This window comes from Phalacrocorax carbo, chromosome 14 (assembly GCF_963921805.1).
Source record: "Phalacrocorax carbo chromosome 14, bPhaCar2.1, whole genome shotgun sequence".
Lineage (NCBI taxonomy): Eukaryota > Metazoa > Chordata > Aves > Suliformes > Phalacrocoracidae > Phalacrocorax > Phalacrocorax carbo.
The window spans coordinates 1297246-1321554 of NC_087526.1; the positions used below are offsets into that span (position 1 = coordinate 1297246).

General features: G+C 44.0%; 1 protein-coding gene across 3 annotated transcripts; it reads right to left on the reverse strand.

Moving 5' to 3' along the window:
• Window positions 1-10438: 10438 nt before the first annotated feature.
• Window positions 10439-23614, reverse strand: KCNG1 (potassium voltage-gated channel modifier subfamily G member 1). 3 transcript variants are annotated; one of them, XM_064465225.1, is made up of 3 exons: window positions 23421-23614; window positions 17280-18084; window positions 10439-16783 (listed from the first exon to the last, which is right to left on the reverse strand). In XM_064465225.1, exons 2-3 carry the CDS (start codon window positions 18036-18038, stop codon window positions 16013-16015), a joined length of 1530 nt encoding a protein of 509 aa, XP_064321295.1. In that variant the 5' UTR covers window positions 18039-18084; window positions 23421-23614; the 3' UTR covers window positions 10439-16012. The 3 variants fall into 3 exon arrangements, with proteins under 3 accessions (XP_064321295.1, XP_064321293.1, XP_064321294.1); XM_064465223.1 differs by having other exon boundaries at window positions 23373-23614; XM_064465224.1 differs by having other exon boundaries at window positions 22749-23614.
• Window positions 23615-24309: the final 695 nt, after the last annotated feature.

Here is a 24309-nt window from a genome sequence, read left to right on the forward strand (position 1 = left end):
GAACTACTTGTAGAGAAATGTATAAGGGATACATCCAAAACGAGTCCTCAAAGTCTGTATATCAGAATTTTAGGTATGGAGGTCATCTTTATTATTACCCTATTTGTAAGCATAATTTCTGATAGAAATCTAACTGTTCCAAACGAAAGTAGGCACTAGATGCTTAAAATACTGCACGCACAGGTTTGCCTTTTTTTAAATATGAAAGCTCTAAGCTGTCCTTTGTAAAACTACCTCAGGAAAAAAATTTCAAGGACATTTGCTAGGTGGCACTGCAAGTTAATAAACCAAATCATTCTCTAGGCTGTGAGACCTAGCAAGAGCTGAGGTCTCCTTCTAAAAATGGGTTGTTGTACAGTTGTTTTAGAAAAAGGCCAGGGAAATAGAATAAAATGGAGCAGGGCAATGGAATAGTATGTACAATATTCCAAGAAAAAAAATATAAGGGAAATTATCTTTCTAGGTTTTTCGAAGCATTGCTTGTTTCAGAGACTTAACCTGACGTTTTTTCACACGCTATTTCAAAAGGCTTTTGCAGCCAAAATGGATAATTGTACAGAAAAAGGCTGTTAGAAATACCAGCACAAAATTAAACGTAGATCTTAAATCTGTGTTTCTAAATACAAATTAAAGAGTCACTGCTAGTACATTCTTAGTGTTACTGAAAGCATTGCAGATTTTCTTACCTGGTTAGGGCAGGGGTTTTTGAAAAGTCAAGGACATTTCTTTTTTTGCCCTTCTTGTTTTGTAAAATGGAACTGAAGGCGTAGAATCTAACAAAAAAACCCCAGCTAATCAAAGGCCTCTAAGTCAGAGAATCCCCACACAACAAATTGGACCTCTCTGGAAAAGAAAAACTGAACTTGCCGACTTGACATATTGGAACAAGCCCATAGGATTGTCTGTGCCCAGAGCTCAGGCACGTTCCGGCGGTAAGGAAGCTGGGTTGTGAGCCTTACCGTCCCACAGAGAACTGTGGAAACACTTGGAGACTGTCTTCAGTATTGGAAACAAAAAATCCTGCAAGTGTGTTCAGTGCAAATGTCGTGAATGAACCTTGTAACAGCAAGTTTCTGCAAACGCTTCGGATCACAAAAGCAGTGATGGGCTATCCTCTCCTAGCTCTAAAGAGAAGTGGAGTGGCAAAAGAGTTAAAATAAGGGAATGAAACCAAGCATATTCATTTGTTTAAAGCTTCTATAGTTACAAGCATCTTTTAACTTGGGGTTTGTTGAAATAGATTTGAAAGTTTTTCTCTGTAGAATCTTTAGCTTCACGTGTGGGATTAAGCTTGTATTCCTACAATACAAGCTTAATTAAACAGCTGCAATTAAACTACTGCATTATGCTTGCCGTGGGGCATCTGGCAGACCTCTTGGCGCATGGGTATAAACCAGAAGGAGAGGCCCTGTGATGTCACGGCACTTGCATCCGTTTGAATGCTTGCAATTGTCATTGAAATCCAGGTGCTGGTCAGAATACAGAAATGAAAAGGTGCTGTGTTTGTTATTTCCTGCACTCTTGCAATATTACATAGGAAATGGCTTAAATCATGTCCTGGCTCATTAGGTGAGGTGTTCCTGAAACTGAGTCACTCTATCGAAGAAGATTAAAGACTTGCTTATCACTGTGTTTTAGAAAAGGTTGAGTCCTTACAGCGTCAGCATGAGCTTCGTTGGTACCACTGGATTTATGCGTGCCTCTGACTTGCTAGCTCAGTGTGTGAAGCAGAATTAAAAACCCTGAGAGGGAGGAGCAGCGGGCACTGCAGCGTTCTGACAAACCTGCCAGCTGGGGTCCGGCAGCGTGTGCGCGGGCCAGGGCAGGGTCTCTCACCTGGCGGTCTGTGAAATTGTAGCAGCCTCTAGGACATCAGAAGATCATCTTTATAGTGGCTGGGATAGAAAGGGCACGTGGTCCAGTGAGTTTGAACAAAATGCAGCAAGGTAGTTTAACACTTGGAAAAAAAACCCCAGCCGTGCTGTTGAGACGCCCTTCACCCCAGAGCGACCGATTTCGCCAGAAGAGACTGGGCTTCTCCTTTTGCCCGGATATAATCTATACGTCAGTGGGAAAGCTACAATACCCTTGGAAGGGCTGTGGGTCAGAATCTAGCATGGATTTGCTTTTTATTCTAGAGTAAGAGTACATTCAGCCCCAGCATTCCTTCCTGGTGACACTGAAAGCTTTTGCCTTTTATTCCCATGTAATCACCTAATGCTGCTAAAAGGTGGCAGCTGTTTCTTGTGGGAGAGGCAAATGTATTGACCTGCAGGAGGTCAAGTTAACTGAGATCATCTGAGAAGTACTCTTATCTGGGTGAGAGGAAGCTAAAGAGGAGTGATGTAATGTCATCTTTTCATTTACAAACTGTTTTTGTGTATGTCAGAAAGGACAATCACCTTGTAAAATGTAATGCCTTACAGCCTGCGGCTCTCTTCTAAGTACAAAGATCTTAAATTGCAGCGCGGGTTAGGAAAAAATACACTAAAACACAAAGCTGTAAAAGGGGACTCCTCGCCTTCACTTGTTTATTTTTGCTGTAGGCAATTAATTGGTTCGTTCAAAGGGCAGATAATGAAAAGATGCTTTGGATTACTGGTCCAGTTTGTGGTTTGCTCGCAGTTTACTGAAATCTGGTGAAGACCAGGAGAGTGAACAGTAACAAGGTATTCTATGGTCAAGACGCATGCCTGCAAACAGGCCAAGCTTCAGCAGATAGTTTGCAGTTATCCGTTCAGTAACGTGAAAATTTGCTGCCTGTTGGCAAGCGGTTTCTCAGTGAATACGCTGAATGTTCCCTGCTTTACAGGCATGGAAACATGGATCCATTTTAGAGAATGCAAAACAAAGTGCAGCTTCGCACGCCAGGTTGGGTGGTGACAAGCCCCTGCAGCCGCGGAGCTGTGTAACGTGATTGCTGGGACAAAACCAAATCTAACACTTCCAGGTTTGCAGGGGTTGCTCAGGTAAGTCAGTCTGTGAGGCGAAGTCTCGCGGACGCTGTGAAGCGGTGCATCAAGATAAAGAGCAAGACCGTCTTTTCTTACGCTGGTCCGAGTCCTTCCCACCCAGAACCGCTCCCTGCTGGAAGGAAGGGTCAGCCGCTACGTGCACTGAGCACGTTACTTCCAAGCTTGGACCCACGCTGAATGAGAAAGGTGGAGCTGAGTCGTCCTGTAATCGTACAAGAAGCTTGATAAAGACAAGCTGTGCTGCGTTGTTTGATTACAGGACTTCAGTCAGAAATAATAGAATAGTTTTGAAGTGGCAGAGCTGAATAAAAAGCATTGACATCACTACAGAGGGTAGCTGGGAGAAAGGAAGAAAAGGGCACTCAAAAGCAGCAATAACTGTGGCTGGAGGCTAACTAGAGTTCCTCAGAGGTAGTACCAGTCCTTTGACTTCCTGGTGGGCATGATGCGGTCGTACTTTTCCTCCTACATTAAGACTAGGAGAGGTGTGAAATATTAACATGTATTAGGGTAGCAAAGTTTGGAGCACAGTTAGCAAACACTAACGTAAACCACAGGAAAGCACACACACACACTGGTTTGTGGTATTAACCATCTGTGGTTTATGTTACTGTTGGTTAAATATACCAGGCCCATTGCTTACCTTACGCTGCAGCTTCAAAATCTTTGTGGGAAAAATAAATACAGTGCAGAAAAAGAAGCAATACGCGGTTAGAGCCCATGGTTAGGAGAGAAATGTTTCTCAGAGCCTTCTCCTCAAATAACTCAGTCATCCAAAAGCCTAATGATTTCAGGAGTAAGGCAAAAGACTAGAAGAAATCCAGCATTTCTGCCAAGTTTGGCTGTACTCGTCCCAGGCAAATTACTTTTCCCCCAGTCTCTGCTGTGTGTGTGTTGTATTTCAATCTAACTCTAGTGACCAGATCCCAAGGAAGCAATTTAATAAGCCTGTTGTTGTAGAACAGTGCTAAGAGCTAAACTTCATGGATTATGTGACTTGGACAAGGCAGTGGGATATTGCATCTGGTCTCCTGGAAGCCATGAGAAATGCTTGGTCACTTAAAGAACAAATCCATTCTAATCTTTATTATGCACTTAGAAGCTTGAGCTGTACAGCTGCATGCTCTTCGCCTTCTCCATATAGCAACAGAAAAGCAACTGGTGTGTTCTGGTCTTGACAGCAGGAGAGGGAAATGGTTTCTGTTCGTCTATTCTCTAGTCTTTTATCACTGAAAGGGTTAACTTAATCTTGTCTTCACAATATATTTTGTGTGATTGATTCAGCTCATTGTCAAAGCCAATTGAAATATGTCTGTGTGATGGTGCTGCTCTGACCTCTTGTTCTTTTTGTGGTGAAGTACTTGCAATTCTAATATTTCATGCTCATGACAAAAATTGTACCTAAGAACAAAAAAATAGCTTCATATGAATCTTATCAGAAAATTGATATAAATTCAGTCTAGTTCTATTGCGGTACAAGTTTTCCAGCCAGAAAAGAAGCTATTCCTAGTGTGTATCAGGGCTACTCGAAATTGTAGTATCGACTGAAAGCTAGAATCTGGCTACAGCTGTAGCCAGAACCGAGGTCTGGAAAGGACCGCTTAAGTAGGAGAGTCCACACAATGTGCATGGATTCAGCCACAGCCCTTCCTTCGCTGGGGCCCCGACGTGTGCGTCGACTGCAGGCTTTGCTGACCCGACCCTTCGCCATCGGTCACCGAAGGAAGAAACCAGCAGCTGGATGTTCTTGTGGCTTTTCCGTGTCCACGGCACGAGGCCCTTCTGTGCAGATAAGCTGTAGTTTTGCTCACGAGGTGTTCGTGCTGTTGCTAGGAGACCAAATCTCTGCTTGCAAAGAAAGGTTATTTCCAAATTTAAAATGGCTCCTTATATATTTGACTGGGAAATGAAGTCTCTTACACAAATGGGCGTTCACCTGCTCGCGAACAGTGAAAGGGAGTTCTTATTTTGTGAAATTGATTTCTAACTTCACAATGTAAAGGTTTGAAACTCTTAAAAAAAAATCAGTGTTTAAACTTGTCTTTTTATGTCTATATTTATAGGTACATGCATGTATGTGCACACCCAGAGCACAGGTATATTCCAGATGCTGTGTGATAGAACCACAAGTGTTAGGTAGAATTTATAGAAATCATTTCCAGGACATGCATATTATCCTTTTCAAATACCTCTTTGAAACTCTGCACTCAGTTTCTATTTTATTACCATAGTAGTGGGAGGTAACAGTTGGAACTCATGGATGGAACTCATTAAAGCACTCTATAGGTGCCTTTTCACCTTCAGTTTATTAAAACTGAATTTGTGTTGTTACATCTGTCATGTTTTCCTGCCTTTCAGTTGAGGGCACCAACATGTTCCTCAACACTCAGAACTCTAGTGTTCACCTTTCAATTACTCTTTCTGGCTCCACTGATCCAAGGAATATCTGAATATTGACACTTTTAACATAATAACTTAATTCCTTTCCTGTGCTTTCTGCCCAAAGTTCTGCTGCGGCCTGCTTGTCTGCTGCCCTGATTAGTGTTAACACTGAGATTAATCTCAGTTAAAGCATCTTTAATGCGGTACTACTGTCCATTCAAAGCACCATTTCTGGGATGAAATATCTTGCAGTTTTTTCTTGGATGCAGTTACCTCCATCAGATCTTCACTTTTCATAGTGACAAGCTTAAACTTAATGTTCTCATCCTGTTAGCCTTTTCAAGACTGATCATTTTGTACGTTCTATCATGTTTCCTTCTTTCTTTCCTTTTGTACTGTGATTAAAAACAATGGCAGCGTTGATGCACAATTCTTCTAAGAAAAAAGAAGAGCCATTATTCTACTGGCATAATGTGACAATTGCTAAGAATAACAAAGGTTTTAACTTTTTGCACAGGTAGTGAAAATATAGACATTGATGGAGACTGATTTATAACAGCCTGGCATTCTTGAATGTTCGGTATTCCAGCGGTAGCTAAACTTGAACAAAAGGGAGAAGGTTTGTGACTTGTCCTGGGACAACAGAAGGTTGCGGAGAATCTAAACCAGCTTCCTGTTCGTCTTCCCATTATTAGTTTCAGGTAACTCTGAAAATCACTTATTCCAAGGAGCTGGAACTCATTGCAGTTCTGGGAATAGATGAAGGTACAAACCTGTTCCTCCTTCTGAAATCCAACTGGATAACTTGCACTGACACTTACTGGAGGAATTGGTGCTTTCTTCCGGGAGATGGTGTTGTAGAGATGACTGTGGGACGCTACTGCTGTTCTCAATTTTCTGTTGTCTGCCAGTGAGCCCATGACAGGAGGAGCCGACAGCCTTTCTCCCGCACCTGTGCTGATATTGCAAAGGCCCTTGTTCAGGCATTGCTTCCAACATCGACAGACTTCCCCTCCGCCAGGCACCTTGCTCTCTTTCAGCTCTCTGTATGATTCACCGTTGTCGTAATGCCTGCAGGGGTCCAGCTGGGGAGATGAGATAGCTGTACTGTGAGTAATTACAGCACAGGAAAATTGTTCTTATTTATTGTGGTTGCCATTCTTCAGTCTACCTGTTTATCTTCTTTACCTGTTTTTCCCTTCTCCAGTGAGCTCTGAGGGTGCAGAAGTAGAAAGGTTGACAAAGCTACTTAAGTCTTAAGTAATTCTACAAGTTCAGCTCTGATACGTGTTCAGAACCAAAATCACATGCAGAAATTCTATGCAGAAGAGTAGGTTGGTCTATTCCCAACAGATGGACAGTTCACTAGCTGTGTGTGCATCCCTACTGCTAAATGAACTGTCACAGAAGTTTAACACAGTAGGGTTTTATCTGAGATGCAAGAAGCTACAGCACTGTCTCTTCCTTAAGACTTCTCGTGAACTGTTGGAATTAGATTTATTTTTTTTCTTAAACCTCAAACAACAGGGAAGCAAATATTCCCTGTTGGGCTGTTGTTTAATTTAGAACCTGAACCTCACAAGGTCGTTAGTCTTTCGGTGGCAAATTGGGGATTAGCACCTTGGTGCCATCTTGTTTGTTTACAGGAATGAATGTGGAAGTCCTCCTTTTCCTAACGGCAAGGTTTGTTTTATGATAACCATAGAACATCTCCAGCTGACTGCTCTCCCACAAGCAGCGTTCCTCTCCCTCCTCTCAGGGTGAAGCTTCTGTTCTCTCCCTCATCCGTGGGCCACTCTAAATTGGTGCTGCCACTGTCCCTCCTGTTGGAAACTGCTCGTTTCTGGGCCTTTCTTCTGCCGATGTCTGTGTTCATTTGTCCCCCAGGGAGCCTTTTCAAGGAGAAACGTAACCCCACCGAAGCAGTGGATCGATCTCTCGCAAGCAGTGTCGGTGCCTGTGAGGAACGTGTGGGTTCGGGGCTGTCTCTGGGAGAGCAGGACACTGGAAGTCTGGGTTTAGATGACCCTGTATCAAATGGAGCAGCAGCTCGAGCTACAGATTTACACCCTAGCAATGGCATTCAGGCTTTGGGATCCACAAGACTGAACTTTTACCTGCCACGCTGCCTGTTCCTCCAAAGAGGCCCTGCTATTGTTTACAGCTGCCTTCCCAACACAGGAAGACTTGATTGCTCTTTCTATTGAGCTTGACCTATCCTTTCTGTGCTTGTCTGCAGATCAGTGCTTAGTGACAGTTCTTTTCTCTTTTGAGCGTAATACAGTGATGGCTTCAATTTTTTCATAAATATGTTTTAAGTTGGAGAAACATGGATTGATCCTCTGACAGTTAAAAAGCAGCAATTCCATATTTTGTTTTAGAAAAGATGCTCTGTATGGGGTTACCTTCTAATTTTAAACATCTAAAGGTTAAGATTAGATTCAAGTTCTCTCTGTAGTCAGGGAGAGAAATGAATCTCTCCTTTGCAGGGGGATTGATCCCAGCCTCCGCAGGTGTCTGGGACGGCTGTGAGGGAGCTGCTGAGTGCTGCTGGAGCCCGGTCAGCTGGGCGGTGGTAGATGCCTGAGCGAGGTTTCACAGGTAGCTTCTCAGCAGTGCTGACGTAGGCTTTCCCTGGCACCTCAGCGCCCTTTGCCTTGGACTGTACCTGTACTTGTGTGGCTGCAGAGGGAACTGGGTCAGGGGATCTTCTGTTCTTACTTATTTTTAAGCAAGGCAAACTTCCTGGTCCCACAGCAGCAGGAGTGCCGGTGGAGCGGGCCTGGGGGTTTGGGTGAGGCACGTCAAAAGTCCTTGAACATTGAGCAATTGCACGGATACAGCTAACTGAATGTTTTGGGTTTTGTGTCGGTTTGTTTTGGTTTTTTTCCCTTTGAAGCAAATTTTGTAGCTTGTTTTGTAAATAACATCAAAAGGGTTACTTAACGGACTGCTTTTGTACAAGCAATTGAGGTGTTTTTGTTTTCCCCATGTGACCTTGAAGCGTGTTGATTTTAGTCAGATAAAGTTGCATTAGCCTTTTGAAAACTGTCACGTGCCAATATTCCAGGCAACTAAATGCTGCATAGATATTGTTTATGGGTATTTATGTAGAGTCACTCTGTGCTGCACACAAACTGCGGTGATGATGTCTTCATCCTAGTTCCCTTGCAGGTCTGCCTTTGCTCTGGCGAGCGGAAGGCCACGCGCGCAGAAGCCAAGCAGTGCAAGGGACTGAATATTTGTATTTTGAAAACAATTTCTCAAAATATTTTATACCTCCTTTTAAAGACGAGTGGGGCGGATCGATGCTTTGGGACAGGGTTCCGGGCCTGAGAGGAGAAGCGCTGGGAGCGGCCCGTAGGTGGCAATGTAAGATCCCTGGATCGGGCACGTTCCGCTCCGCGTTGAAACCCGGGGTTTTTACCAACACCCCCCGCCTGGATCTGCAGCGTTTCTTAGTAACTCTTGGCTCTTGTGGCAGAACTGACCGACTCTGTGGCTGGTCGTGCGTTTGAGTACTATAACGATCACAGAAATACAATCATAATCAAATATAGCAAATAATGACAAATTTCGATTTACAGGGAAAACTCTCCCTTTGGCTTTGCGTATCAGTAGTTTGCAAACGCTTATATATGCGTCATGGTCTTGTGCAAGTGCTTGAAGTACTTTAGCTGTGGGCCAGAGTTAGTGCTGCCAGTGGAAGAGCAAGGAGTCAGTGGGAAAAAAAGCAGATATATAGGCTTACACAAGTCCCAGCAAGAGAAATATTTTATTAATGCAGTTTCAGGGCTTATAGAAGCCTCTGTGGGGGGATAAGGATGCCAGCCTTACCTAACGCTGCTGTTGCTGTTGCTTCCTTCCTGTTCCCATCAAATTATGTTCATTTTCATCCTGTGATGCCCATATTGAAGTTGTGTTCTTGGCTTTCACCTAACTAAAAAGATAATTTCACCCACTTACTGTGCCGTGTGGTCCTTTGCAGCCTAAACTTTCCTCAGCTGGTTGTCTGGGGACAAATCGGGAACATTCCTTTCCAAAATTAGAGACACCTGCAGTTCCACAGTGTTGGATCTGATCTGCCTGAGGAGTCTTTCTCTGAGATCCCAAAACATGCTTCTATTTATGAGCGACACTGGATTGTCTTTTCCTTGGTTCACCTGGGAACTACTACCACTGCAGACGTTATGGGTGATATCACTCAGCTCTTTGTGACGTGAGGTGCATCACTGATGAAAACGAGCAGCTTTCCTTCAATTTGTCATTCAGCAGTTCTGTGTCAAAACTGTATTTCGCTATATAATTAACTATAGAACCTTATGCTAGTCCACACAACTTTGTTCCTGTGGTAAGCACCATTTAAATGATAATGTTATATTTAACAGAAAGATAAGGAGTATTATACTTGCTGCCCACTTTACTTGCATGACTGAGAGCTGTAAAATTAGCTGTCTAGTTTTGGAAACAAATGGCCTTGGTTTTTAAAAAATTCTAATCTCCAGATGATGACTGGGAAGTACTTGCATTTGAGGTCGGTCATTTGGGCAGGCTAATTATTGTGGTTTGCAGCCCTGTTTTCCTGGACCCACAATGAATGTAGGAATAAAATTATGGCCATTATTATGTATGGCTACAAAACTGCAGTCGTTAAAATGGGTACTTGATAAAGGAGAAGCTGAAGACTTGGCTTGACAGCGTTACGTGTGTTTATGTGCCCTAACTTCGGTGTTGCATGAGGCAGTTCAACTCATGTCACAAGGGCTACAGGGATAATGATTTAATATTTATAAAGTGTAGCAAATATGCTCTAATTACCCTAATTGCCCTGCTGTGTTTCTAGTTATGGCACAACTTTATTTCTGTTCGAGTGACATTTGCTTCTGGATTAGTTCCTACAGGCAACGAGAAAGTAAAAGCCCTGTTGGACAGGGCAGAAACATCCCCTGGTACTATGATCCTGCAGTTTCTTCATCATGCTTTTGGCAGGGCTAATTGCATTCATAATATCTTTAGTGATTTCTAGGGAGTATTTTGGAAGATACAAGATGCTGGAAAATTACAAAGAAAAACAATAAACAAAAAGGGAGGAAGATCTAGTTTTATTGTTAATAATTAATGGGCCAAATTCTGAACATTTTCAGTTTGGCAGCCAGGCAAAGTTCTCTGTGACTCTATTGGTGGTATATGAATATATCTTTATTTGTGGTATATGACTTTACATAGTGACTGGTGGCTACCCAACAAGGAATCCTGTCCTAAGGACTTACACTCTAATGTTACAAGACACGACAGAACATGCATAGAGGTGAACTGATTTAGTGAAGTACCAGTTTTGGATCTAAACCAGTCGTCTTCACTTTCCTGTTTTTTATTTGATCTTACTAAGTTAGGAACACTGAGATCATTAGTGATGCTGGAATGGGATTGTTAAAATCCCACAGAGGAAGTGGTGAATGAGTGAGGGGGTAAATCTGGTGTTCAGCAATTTCTGGTTTAGCAGCAGAACTTCTGAAGCGTGTTTTTGCTGATGGGAGTGACATTCATCCATGTTTGTGAACTCCAGTTTCATGCCTTCAGTTCTGCCTGGTTTCTGTAGGTTGCACTCTTTGTGCCTATGGGGTACCACAGTTCCACCATCTCTGAAGGCATTCTACTTGGGGCTTTTTTTTTTTTTGCTTCCCTCTCTCTGTATCTTTTGGTACCCGTCTCATCTTTTGGGTAAAAAGATACTAAATCAACTGTGAAATCTCGCATAAGGAAGCCAAGAGAACTATTAGCACAGAAAAAAACATGGGCCATATGCTGTTGTAAAAATGGTGAGTTGTGAATGTGAAAATGGTGAAACTCTCTGACACCTGGGCCCGAGTCAACTGGTCAGGTTAGGGGTTGATGCCACTGACTGACTCGTGAGCAGAGACATGTCACAGTCTTCAAAGTCACATTTGTCACTTCTTTAATTTCTGAAAAGGCAATTAAATCTGTGTAGGTAAGGGTGTCCAGTTCTCAGCCTGTTGCAAACCCGAGAGAGGGATGTGAAACTTTGTAACTTTGATACAAGAACTATCTGTTCCTTCCCTCTTAACTTACCAGTCATTTTTCTTACAGAAGAAAAAAACCCAGCAGTAATTGTATGGAACAGATGAATCGCACAGTCAGGCACGAGCTACCAAGAACTGTTATATTTGCCGCTTACTGTCTCCAACTGACCCTGACCAAGAACACCTCTCTGGGCCCGGATTCTTTGTGCTCCTTCATACTCCTTGGTCCCCATACAGCAAATGAGATGTAGAAAGGATGAATAATATGGAGTTAGTGCTGGGAGATATTGGTGCTTCTGTGCAAATGAAGAATAAGACTCCAATTCATCTGTCCTAACACTGGCCTTTTAATGTGGGACCTGAATTAGGGATCTGGTTCATTCTATGCTTCCTCTATTAAAAAAATTAAAAATAGAGGAGGCTGCACATCTCTCAGCGGTGATTCAGATCTTTTGACGACGAGGCTGCCACTTCGGGCACTTTGGCAAGTGCCTAAAATTAATTTTTACTCTGAGCCTCAGCCTGTAGCCTAAAGGACTGTTAGAGTGGAAGGCTTTTCTTCACAGCGATTCCCCTGAAACTTTGGTTTAGTTACAGAGAAGAGCTATAGCAGCGGGAATGAGAACCTTCCACAGGAAAAGTCTTTGCTTTTGCATCAGCCTCAATACCCGGTTAAACTCTACCCACGCAAGTCATGAACGTATAGAGCACACCAGTTTTCCTTCCCAGACGTGCATCTGAAGATGTGTAAATCCATGATTCACTTCTGCATGACTTTTTTATTGTTTAATTGGACATTGCTAAAGACTCTGACTATTCAGTGACACTATTAAAGCCTTTGACTATGGAATTCTGGAGCGTTGAATTGCAGTGGGAAAACCTTAAAGGGACAAATGGAGGCAAGTCCTGTATATTCCCTAAAGAGAAACTTCCCCAAGACCTTGGCCTGTAATGAATGTCAGTGTCATACAAATTATTCCAACTCACCTTGTAAATTATGTTCTTTGACGTACAGTTAGAGAAGCCTTGTGGCTCCGTCTTCATTTATCAGTGCTGGACTCACCAAGTGATTTTTGTTACTTTTGATATTGATTTTGCAGATGGAGGAGGGAAAGATTTTGGAGAAATTGAATATGCAGCCTTACCTGGAATTCTGGTTTTATCAGGGATTTTTCTCTTTCTCAATCTCCACAGATCCTTCCTGTCCTTCTCTGAATCTGTTACATTCTTTGGTTAAATGGTTAAAGTATTTTAAAGTTATGTCCCAATTAACTGCGATTGCGATTCTCGGGACAACATGCAAGACAGAGACTTCCCTATACAAGCTGCTGATACCTAGGTACCTTGGTACCTAGATGTTTCTAAACTGAGAATTTTATTTCCTAGTAAAGGCTTTCTGTCACAGCCAGCCTGCTTCAGCTAGCGATGCTCATAGCCCAAATTCTCCCTCAGCTGCTGCCCTCTCCCGTATTGACCCCGGGCTGTCAAGCGCGCCTATAGCACGTGTGACAGTCTGTCTGCCATAAGAAGCGCATGAAAATGAAAGGAGAGCCTAGCACTTTATTAATCAACATTAATACAGCTACTGCTGTTTGAATTCATACTGCACATATTACTGCATTATACGGGGGATAATGTAAGTAGCTATGCAAACCTATCTCTGTTGGAGACGTGCACCACTCTACCCGTGGCAATTCAAACAACTCTTTTTGACTTCATAAAAGCACAAAGTGTTTCTATTGGAACTTCCTTGTTGACTGCACATGCTGTTAAAATGCAAAAAAGGAGCGATAGTTGACGTGGTAGCTGTCAGCTGTGTCACTGGAAACAGTCAGCTTTTGAATCAATCCATAATTTTCATGAATTTGACTAAAATTCAGAAAATATACTGTAAAGAGGCATAATCATCTTAAACCTTCAGCCTTCACAGTAAAAGCTGGAACACAGCATGTGGGTTTCGTACTAATGTTGTGCTCTTAAGACGTATAGCTGGATTTATTTAGCATAAGGACTACAGTATGTATTACCTCCTGTAAAACACAAGCAAGTTTGTTACAGTGATTCATGGTATAACATACTGATATGCTTACAAGTACGCGTTGCCAAGTACAGAATTACACGGGGGTCCATCTTGGACAGCTTATTTGCTCCTGGCTTAGGCAGAACTTGCAATAGGCAAGATGCTTTCACAGGTTTGCTCAACTAACACCCAACCTCAGGGTGATAGTTTTTTATTTCTTTTTCTCGACAAGGACTTCAGAATTAAGCTATAATTTTGGGATAAAATATAAAGTGATACATGAAATAAATGAGCATTAACTTAACGTAAAGACATTGAGAAAATGGATGGACCTGCAGCATTTATTAGCTGCCTAACATGGAAATAAGCTTAGGTTTTATTTGGTAAGTCTTGATTTCTCCTCATATTCACTTACAGCTTCTTATTTATGGCTCAGCCTGTCAAACACATTCTTAGATAAGCAACTGTTGCTCACAGGACTAATCTAATTACCAGTTCTTTTTATAATGAATGCTGGCACAAAGGTAGAAGGATGTATAGCACTTGTGTTGGAGCCAATGCTACAGATGATCAAACAGTTTTGAAATTAAGAGTATTTTGGATGGAAAATGTGTCCCTATTTTGTCACGATGTTCCTGTTTTTTGTCCTCTAATTAAAGCTAAAGAACAAGAGTGAAAAGCCATTTACATTTGTAGCTCTGGCACATAATTAATTGCAAAGGGTTTAGGCTGGATATTGCAGCACTCCGCAGTAATGCTCCATAGGCATACTTACCTATGACAGGCTGAAGAATGCTAGAGCCCTAATTATTTGTAAAGTGCTTTTTACAAGTTTTGAAATTATTCTTCAAGCACAAGCATATCAGAACACCTTCAAACTGTATTGTAAAGACATCTGAAAAGAAAACCAGTGTGACGTGGGCTTGGCCAAACAGCAGAGGCTGAGGAACTACTTCTACCTTTTTTGAAAGGAAATGCTTGTGTCCTTGGCCTTAATTTAAATCGCAAAACCATCATGCATTCTGGCATTTCTAGCAACCTGCTCCAGAAATGCCAATAAGCAATAGTGTTTCTGAAAATGAGGATAGAGAAGCACTGGTGAATGCGATGGGAACTTCTAAACTTCCCTAGCTCTTAACTGCTAGTAAGTAAATGTAATAAAAAAGCGGGGGAAAAAGTGAAACTCTGAAGATTAGCTTTTCTTTACCTCTAAGCGCACATGAAATCAAACAAGTGGATTTAATTCTTTTTTTAAAAGTTCTTAAGTTTTATTCCTGAGCCATTATGTGAGCCAGCCTCATTCCCTCTAACATAAAAGGGAGGTCTGTCATTAATCTCCACAGAAAGCTGTGCCAAACCCGAGGGTCTCATTGACCCATGTGCTCCCGCTGACTTCAGCAGGAGAGCCTAGACAGAGACACGTGTGTGGATGAAGAATACATGGTTGTGTTTGGGGACCTTAACTGCTTTTTCATATCCTATTTAAAAACTTCCCCGTTTTCCTGATGTCTGTAATGATGGCAAAGGTATAGTTAATTCAGTCTTAAGTCCCTCACGATTGAGGACAGCAAAGTATAAAGCTGTCAGTACCCCCCTACTCCATGACTCAAATGATATTTTCTTTTTTTCATCATTGGCAACTTCCCACGACCATATATTTTCTGCTCCTTCTAAAGAACCAAACGCTGAATGTGAATGGGTAGCCGCAGCATTGATTTGCCAAGTAATGGCAGGGTGTCCCCTGGAAACAGGCCTCCTTTAATTCTGTTTCATATCTGAGGTAAAGTAAAAACATGGAAACAGATGGTAGGGAACGACCGGCATCTCATCATGCACATTTCACTTGATTTGCAGCTAGTCACCTCTTGACAATAATATTAAATGCTACAAAACTCAAAGACTTTGTTCCTGGGAATACTGCATTCAGTGATGTAGGATCGACACTGTAAATTAAATTTTGAAGCTGGTGAGCTCTACGTATTTACATCTTTAGCAAGGTTATGATACAAACAGCTCAGTTCTTTTCTGATACGTTTAGGGCTGACTTGCAAAGAAATATACAGTTGCTGTTGTGAATGACAAATCTTAATGTTTTCTTTAAGAGCACAATGGGACAGACATCTGTGGTTATTTCCATTATGCTCTAAGGCGTTTTACTGGGAGAGAATTTTAGCCATTAATTTTGTTGTATTTACATTATTTATACACAAGAAGAACAAGAAAAATGGCAGCCTGTTTAATGATTATATACATTGTGATTTGGTTGGAAAAAATGTGTATTACAAATGGCAAAACAGCCTGTCAAGTACATAATTATATGTTGTTCTTTTTATTTTTTTTGTCAGAGAACTTTTAATTCCTAAAATCCCGCTGTATGATCTCAGTGAAAGATCTGTCCTATACGTTATACTGGCGAGGGGAAAGAGACAGCTTAATAATAGGCTTCTTAAACCGCATCAGTTCCTGGTTAATAGCTCCTTTTCTTCATTTTAATATGAGGGTTACCTTTGTAAAATGCTTCCAAAGCAAATTAAAAGATGGAATCTGATACAACAAAACATTACTTGACATCAGGAGAAACAGCAACTTGAATTTCATTCATTGTCCCTAGCCTCAGAAGAGATACTGGGGAATAAAATATCACTCCCTTGTGACGCATTGCTTATCTGAGACTTTGTTTTTAATAAGAACTGTGCTCGCCTGTACATTATTCTTTCCTGTTCTTGCTTTAGCTCAATGTAGGAGCGCGAAAACGTGTGGAAGATGGAGGTGACTGGAAATGCCATGAGGAGGATGCCACTCAGTATGCTGCTCAGTGCCACCACCTGGCCGGGAATGCTTCTGGGAACCATATCTCCGTAGCCTACCGTGGTCATGGTGATGACAGCCCACCAGTAGCACGCGGGGATGCTGGTGAACTCCTGCGAGTCCGCCATCTCGTTCTCAATGACATACAGGAGCGGTGCGAACAGTGCGATGGCCACGCAGAGGAAGAGCAGCAAGAGCCCAAACTCGCGGGTGCACCTGCGAGCGGTCAGCCCCAGCGTCTGCAGCCCCAGGGAGTGCCTGGCCAGCCGCATGACGTAGAGAATCCTCAAGGCACGGAGAATACGGAGGACCAGACCTACTTTGTCCAGGTAGATGCTCCCAGAGCTGGGCTTTTTGTAGCCCACTGAAGTGGTGTCTACTAGCAAAGTGATGTAGTATGGCAGAATGGCTATTATGTCTATCAGAGTCAGTGGTCTCCTCAAAAACGCAAACTTGCTCTTTGCCTGGATGAATCTTAGCAGGAACTCCAGGGAAAACCATGCCACACAGACAGACTCCACAATGAAAATATTGTAGCACATCTGGGAACACTCACCCTGTAGGGAAGAGGAGGAGTTTGTAACTGGCACTGGATAATAACTATTTTAGTTGGTACAGTGACGGGAAGAGAGGTTTCTGTGTTGTATTTTTTAAACCCAAAATATTAAAGGAATCGAAGCTGTTGCTGTGGGGAAACACTGACAAATTGGAACAAGTTAAATGCAAAACTCGGTAAAGAACTACTTATTCCACAGAAGACATTGCTCAGTAATGTCAGGCTTTCTAAATAGCTGATACAAAGCTTAACAAGGTAATACACAGTTGTACAGAAGAGTGCACACTAACAAAATTTTCTGCGGACATAAAACTTGATATGGTTAATTCTCTTGCAAGTAATCGAACACAGTCACGTAAGTTTTTCACTATTCTTTGAGTTATTTCCCCCCTCTAAAGACATCCGCAAAATCCCCACTGAAATCAATACCATCAGACCTTGTACACGTTCTGCTCTTCCCAGCACACACTATTTTCCATCCTGAAAAGCTGACTTACCTTTTCCTCTTCCTCCCTCAGGTCAGGCATGGTGCTGATGGATAAGTTCACTGCTGTAATTGTCACAAATAAAACAGACAAACAAGCAAACACCTTTCCGGGGAGGCCAGACTGGGGCCTTTCCACCATGTCTTGCAACTTTTTCATGCACAAGCCAAGTTTTGTCTCCTCTACTGTTTCGCCTGTTGTTTCATTTTCTATGAGGTCATCCTCCCGTTCATTTATTTCCGTAAACTCCTCCATTTTTTGCAGGTATCTCCTTTTACAACACCAGTCCAAGTTGTCTTCCTCAATTCCCCAGTAGAGCAGCTCCTCTTGGAAAGACAGCGCGCACATCTCACGCAAGAGCCGAAGTTTGCCAACACGCAGAAAGGTCAGGATTGTCCTGAATGCCCCTGGGTTGCGGTCGAAAAAGAATTCATTACATGTCACATCGTAATCATCGCAGATGTTTAGAATGTCATCGAAATTGTTACAGAATTTTAGTTGTCCCAAACGCGTCAATGGGAATTCATCAAGCGTGGTCCATGGGAGCAAATACTTAATGCCCCCTACGTTTATAATAATGTGATGCTTCCGATCGTCAGGGTGAAAGCCCTTCAGGAGATCCTCTTGAGGGTGAATCAGCTTGGCTCTTTGGTAAAAGACTCCCTTAAGGGTTTCTGTTTCTGGAAAGAATGTGTGGTTGAAGGAAGTATCTGAAGCACAGCTCAGGGCACTATAGTCATAGTCGGAATTTTCTCCAGGTAGAAGAGTCATCTTGGAAGATAACTTCACATCACTTCGCTACTTCTGCAAGTGACTTCTGGAACAAAAGACAGACACGTGGGGTAAGTGAATGAGAGGTTGTTTTCAAGTTTGGAACAAATGTAGTGATTAGAACTCAAAACCACTGACGGCTGATAAAAACAACTGGAAAGGAAACAGCAGTGGCTGAGTATGGTCAGAAGACCTTTCTGGTGAGGCTGAGTTTGTCCAGCTGGGTAGAACTGACTCTATCAAGGGCTGCTCCCGTGTTCAGGAGCTCTGCTTGGCATACTTGTCACATTGGGGGGCTCCTCCTGTCTCAGGTAGAGAGGTCTCAGTTCCCAGTGGATACAGAGGGAAACTGGGAATAATTCCTGCGTGTGGCAGGATATTCCTGCTTCAGAATGGAAGTATAAAAATTATGACAGTATCACAAAGAACATAGAATTCAAATGTGTTTTGTAGAAAAGGAAATCGTATCTTTTTATATAACTATTACACATAAAAATCTTAAGTATTTTAGTACCCATGAAGTACATAGGAAGAATCAGAAGTCAATTATGTTGCAATTCAGTAAACACACACTTCTAAAAAAACAGTACAAGACTAATTTCTGAAAGGCCATATGGAAACAATTTGGCGAAAAAACCCCACTTGTATTGATGATCACATTAGATGTTTGTATAGAGTTTATACACATTTAATGGCACGGCAACTCCATTTTAATGGCCTCATGTACAAGAGATTCCAAAGAAATACATGATTTCTACACAAACATTGGGATATTATTTCCGTTACCACAGACATCCTATATGCAGTCATAGGTCTTTGACCGTACAGTGGATTGAACAGTAGCTGCTGTCACCCCTGATTACAGGAAACCAAAAAAATTCTTATGATGACTTTGAAAATCATGTTCAGATTCTGCTCACACAACACCAGCGTAAAGTCTGTGGAATGAAGTGACCACAGAGTTCAAATGGGTATAAAAAGCAAGTACTGGAAATGTTAAAATTTTTGCCTCCTTAATTCACTGCATTTTAAAAGTCTGACTCAAAGTCTGCTCAAGCACAGGGGAGTTGTACAGCACTGCTTGTAGGTCTTCCATCTGCACGGTCGGCCACAGCTTAATGTGTGGAGTTGCTGAGTTTCATTTGCTAAGGGTATTTATTTATTAAGTAGATTGTACAATAGATACTAATTCTGCACCAGTATTCTGACTTTCTAGCCTCTGGTTCATAGGAAAGTAATAAATATTACACTTAACTGGCATCAGTAGCAGCACACAGTTTTGTTCTCTTCCTGGCTGTACCTACCCCCTTTGATACGCACCCTGGGGATATACACCCCTGCTAGGGTGACTTCCTTAAACACAGAACTGTCATTTTCAGAAGCTGGGGTTTATAAACCACATCAATAGAGTTACATACCTATTATAGAAGAAAAACCCATGAATATACAACGGCAAAGTACTCAAAACACAGCTGCACTTCAGTTTAAGAGCACCAGGCTTTCCTTGCTGCGAGGGGACTTCACAACGCTGCTTTCAATAAACACCTATCTCAGTCCTGCTCCTAAGCTTCCCAGAGGGATTACTGTGAACAGAGCAGTTCCTTACATACGCTTACAAAGAGGTGGCCCCCCAGGTGAGCTTTGGATGGAGTGGTATTTCCCGATTCCTCACCTGTAATCCTCTTCCGAACAAAAGGAAATCATTAATTTGCTTACCTTTAAGGCACGTGGATAAAGAAAGCCTAAGGGAATATACAGGAATGGACAAGGTGTGATTCACATCCTCCGAGAGCTGTGGCACAACTTTGTGGCCTGAGGTGAGCGAAGCGGTAAACTGTCATCTTGCTCCTATCGCAAAGCGGGATCTCTATTGCTATTGCTAGTGATTTGAGAACAGCTCTTTGGCAAGTAACCCGTTCTCCATGCCAAAAATCTTAACTGTGTTTAGCGTTCAGAGCCTTATCACTACATTCTTGCTTGTATTGCTGAGTTGCTGTCTTTGCTCCAGAGTTATGACTCTGGAAATCCCCACGGAGGGGGACGGGCAATTCTCAACTCCTCTGGAAGTGACGGTGGGTGCAAACAATGACAAAATCCCGCAGGCCTGTGCTCAAACAAACTTCCAGTTGATTTCGGTTTGTCTCTTGCCTCAAGAAAGACTGAGCGAAGTCCTGCTGACCTGGAAGTCTTTTTTGTTTTTTGGAAAGAACATTAACATGAAACATAATTGTATTAAGAAGCCACATTCTAGGAAATTCTAGCCAATGCTGGGATTATCAGTAATCCCCGTGGAGCTTCATGACAAACGATGGCACTCTGTCATTGCCCCCTGGAAAAGCTGCAGGGCTCAGGTAAACGAAGGGACCCGAGGAGAGCGCTAGCTGGCTCCGACGGCGCTAGCTAGAGCACGTTGAACAGAGGGAGCGTGCGACAGCTGAACTTGCGATCACCCTGACACAGTCCCATCACATGAAGTGCTCCTAATGACCTCAGAGCTGGGCTCTGTTAAAGCATTCTCAGGATACCATCGGTAAAAAGAATGCCCCTGGGAGTTCCTATAGGTCTGATATGGGAAAACAGGGCTACCTGAGGTATGTCTATGTAGGGCTCCTTTTCTTAGAGCAGCTGTTGTTTTATTCAGTAACAAGCTTTTCCGCCTCTGCCTCGACTATGTCTAAGGCAGGGCTGGCCCAAAGAGAATAAAGATCATGACTGACAGAAGACTGGGGATAAATGGGAGCTGTTAACCGTTTTCCCTTCTGTAACACCAGATGATGTTGGTTAGCAACAACTTATCCCCTGAATCTCAGCCAGGAAAAATGAGGAGGCAGCTCATCCCTGTCACTGGTTTGATCTCCCACCGCATCCATTGTTGACACAATGGGAAGAAATGGGGAGAGGGAAATGTAAATGCTCTGCGTGTGTCAGACGCACGCTGTAACCCTGAGGCACCAACTGTGAAACAACAGAGCAAAGAAAAAAGAATTTCTTCCTTCGCTTCCACCTTCTCGACCTGTGCGAGACAATAAATTGGACAGAATAATCCCGGGTAACACACTTAATGCCTGAGTTACAAAAGGCGCCTCCTTCTTTTTCCCTAACCGGAGCTGGCAGCCCGCAGACCCCAGGTAGGCAGCTACGGTATTTGATGCCGCACATGTGTTATTTTTACATGGTCCTTGTCTCGGATGCTCATAGCATCATATCTCAGGGGGAAGAATCGTGAGGAAATAAAGGACAATAGAAAAGATGGCTTGACTTGAAGGAATGGAGGAAGGAGGAAAATAAAGCCAGACATTTCTCTGTATGCTTCCTGTTTTCCTTTGGAAGGTGCTTCCACAGAATGATGCTTTAAGATGGGAGCGATCTAGTTAATGGAAAGGGTTTTTTGCTATTGAGCTTAAAAACCAAGCAAACTGTTTTATTCCTACGTTGCAGACTGATGACATTGGGGATGGCTGTGAGAAATGGGTTAAGGATTAAAGACAACACACTGGAATATAAGGTCAGACAAACACATTAGCCTATAGCAACAATTTTCCCAGCAATTAAACAAGATGAACTTTAAGGATATGCTGTAACAGTTAAAATCCTCAAATAAAACTGCCCTGGTTAAGTGGGGCCCAACGGTAAAACCCCTCCTTGTCTGAGATAGGCTTCTGCCCTTTGGATGCCTGGGAGTTAGTAAAGCCCAGTTCATCTCTCCAGCTCCCCTGCTGATCCTGTGTTCTCATCTTGGGCAAATCACTTCTCTCTGAGCATCGTTTCCTATTTTGTTTGTAAGCTTACTGGGGCAAGAACTGTCTCTTACTACATTATACAATCCTGATGATTGTTCTGGCTTCTAGAAACTACTGTAGTAGAGAAAAACTGGCCCACAGCAAGGGCTCTTGGTGACTCGGAACGGTGTGGTGTGCATGTGGAGCAAGATATGACATCTTGTCAGAAATCTGTCTTGCACAAGACGATATTCTTATCCCTTACGTCTGGTGAAGAGATCGAATTAGAAATCTGTACTGCCCTTACTTCCAGCAGAAATTCAGGAAGGGTGCCAGACTCCCAGACAATGGGGAAAGAATTATTAAAGATGCCCTTCTGAGGGAAAGAAATAGAAATCATGAGTAACATGCTAAAATTCCACTGCAAGTGTCGTTCCCGTTCCCCCCCTCGGTGTCCTCTGCAGTATTTTGAATTCTGCAGTGCATCTCTGATGTAATCAGAGCTCCTGCAAGGAGTCCTGATACTGCTCCGTGATGCAGGCAATTCTAAGTTGTGCCTGGATGACAACAAGCATGCAAGGAAGACGCATAAGTCTCCCCTAGACTCTTCTACCAATTCCAGTGCCCGGAACTTGTCTCTGCTGCTTTTTACTGTTTGTAAATTTAGTTTTTTTAAAAAAAGTTTCAGATTTCAGAGCAGGGTGAAGACAAATACAGTGATTTTTTGGAAAGAATTCCCTAAGAAACTGCTTTACAGTTTAGTGGTCCTTCCTTCTTTATTCTCTCCTTAGTCAAAAGGAGCAGTATTTTCAAGCACCGTTAAATTCAGCTATCTTCTGACACAGGATGCCCGTACCGTGTCAGCGCTGCCGGGCACCCTCCTGAAATACTTTCAGGTATACTCATGCAGCTCTTCATGTAGTAAGAGCCGATCTCAAACTTCAGCTCTGCTTGTGAAGTGAACTCCCAACCACATCAAAGTAAAACTTACACAGGTCAATGTATAATATGAAACGAAACTATCCTGAAAATCATCTGGTCTGAAAAAATATGCCCGTGTCTGTACATCGCTCTCCTTGACCTGGACAGTTTTGCTTTTTGGCATCTTATGACAACCTGCAACTGAATTATGACAAATACGTTACTCAGTGTTTGGTTTCATAAAGCTGAGCCTTATTCTGCCGATAATAATCAGAAGTGAAATAACTTTGCAGATAACTTATATCCCCAGGAGAATGTTCTGAAATACATTGAAACTAACCACGACAGTTATTATCCTGCTGTGAAATATATTTATGTCAACAAATTTTAGTCAGTCACATTCAAAACAATCTCTTAAACGTCTTTTAGAAAAGGAAAGGATTTGTCATTTATTTCTATCGATACATATTTTGCCACTGAAATGAAGAGATACGCAGTCTTGGCAGAGTTATTTACGTGTGCCGACCCCGACCCCCCCCCCCCCCCTTTTCCTATGAAGAAAAGATCTGCCAGAAATACATTGCCTATGAAGAACAGTTAACTTTATGCGCTAGTTGCCAACGAACAGAGGTCAGTAAATAGATCAATATCAAAGACATCTCGTAATTATTTTAAAATTAAAGCTATAAAGGACCTTCAGATTAAGCAAAGAAGAAGCAATGCGAAACACAAGCCTCCATACTGCACCGTGCAGCGCCAGGACCCGGGGAGAGGAAGAGCCGGGGCGGGGAAGACCAGCATCACGGACCGAGCCCGCCGGGTCAGCCTCGACGGCCGGCGGCCCCTCGGCGCCAGGAGCGCGGCCGGCCGGGGTCAGCCGGGCGCCGCCCGCCGCCGGGAGGGGACGGCGCCGCGGGGGGACGCGCCCTCTTCCATCCCTGCTGCGGGAGAGAACCTGTTGCAGCAACCCGTCCGCGGGCTGCGCGACCCCCGCCGCCCCCGCCCCGCACCCCCGGCCCCGCACGCCCCGCCGGGGGCCCGCGGCGGGACCCCCTCCGCCCCGCAGACCTCTGCGGGGACCCACGGCGGGACCCCGCGCACCCTCCCCGCCGCCCCGCACACCCCTTGCGGGGACCCCGCACGGGACCCCGCGCACCCTCCCCCCCGCCCCGCAGACCCCTGCGGGGACCCACGGCGGACACCCCCACCCTGCCCCGCACACCCCGCCGGGGGCCCGTGGCGGGACCCCGCGCACCGCCCCCCCCGCCTCGCAGACTCTTGCGGGGACACACGGCTGGACCCGGGGCACCCCCCCGCCCCGCACACCCCGCCGGAGGCGCACGGCGGGACCCCGCGCACCCCTCCCGGGCGGCCCCGGACGGGCTCTGCCTCCCGAGACGGGGCGACCCCCGCGGCTCCCCCGCGGCCCCGAGCCGCTCCGGGAGGAAAAGTTCCGCGGAAACTTGCCTGCAAGTTGCCGGCGGCGCCGTGCGGGGGGCGCGGCCGCCGGGAGCCCCGCGGCGGGGCCGGGCCGTGCTCCCCGCGCTGCGCCGTGCGGGGGCGGCCGCGGCTGCGGGACGGGCGGCGGCGGCGGCGGCGGCGGCGGGGGGCCGGACCCTCCGCACGGTGCG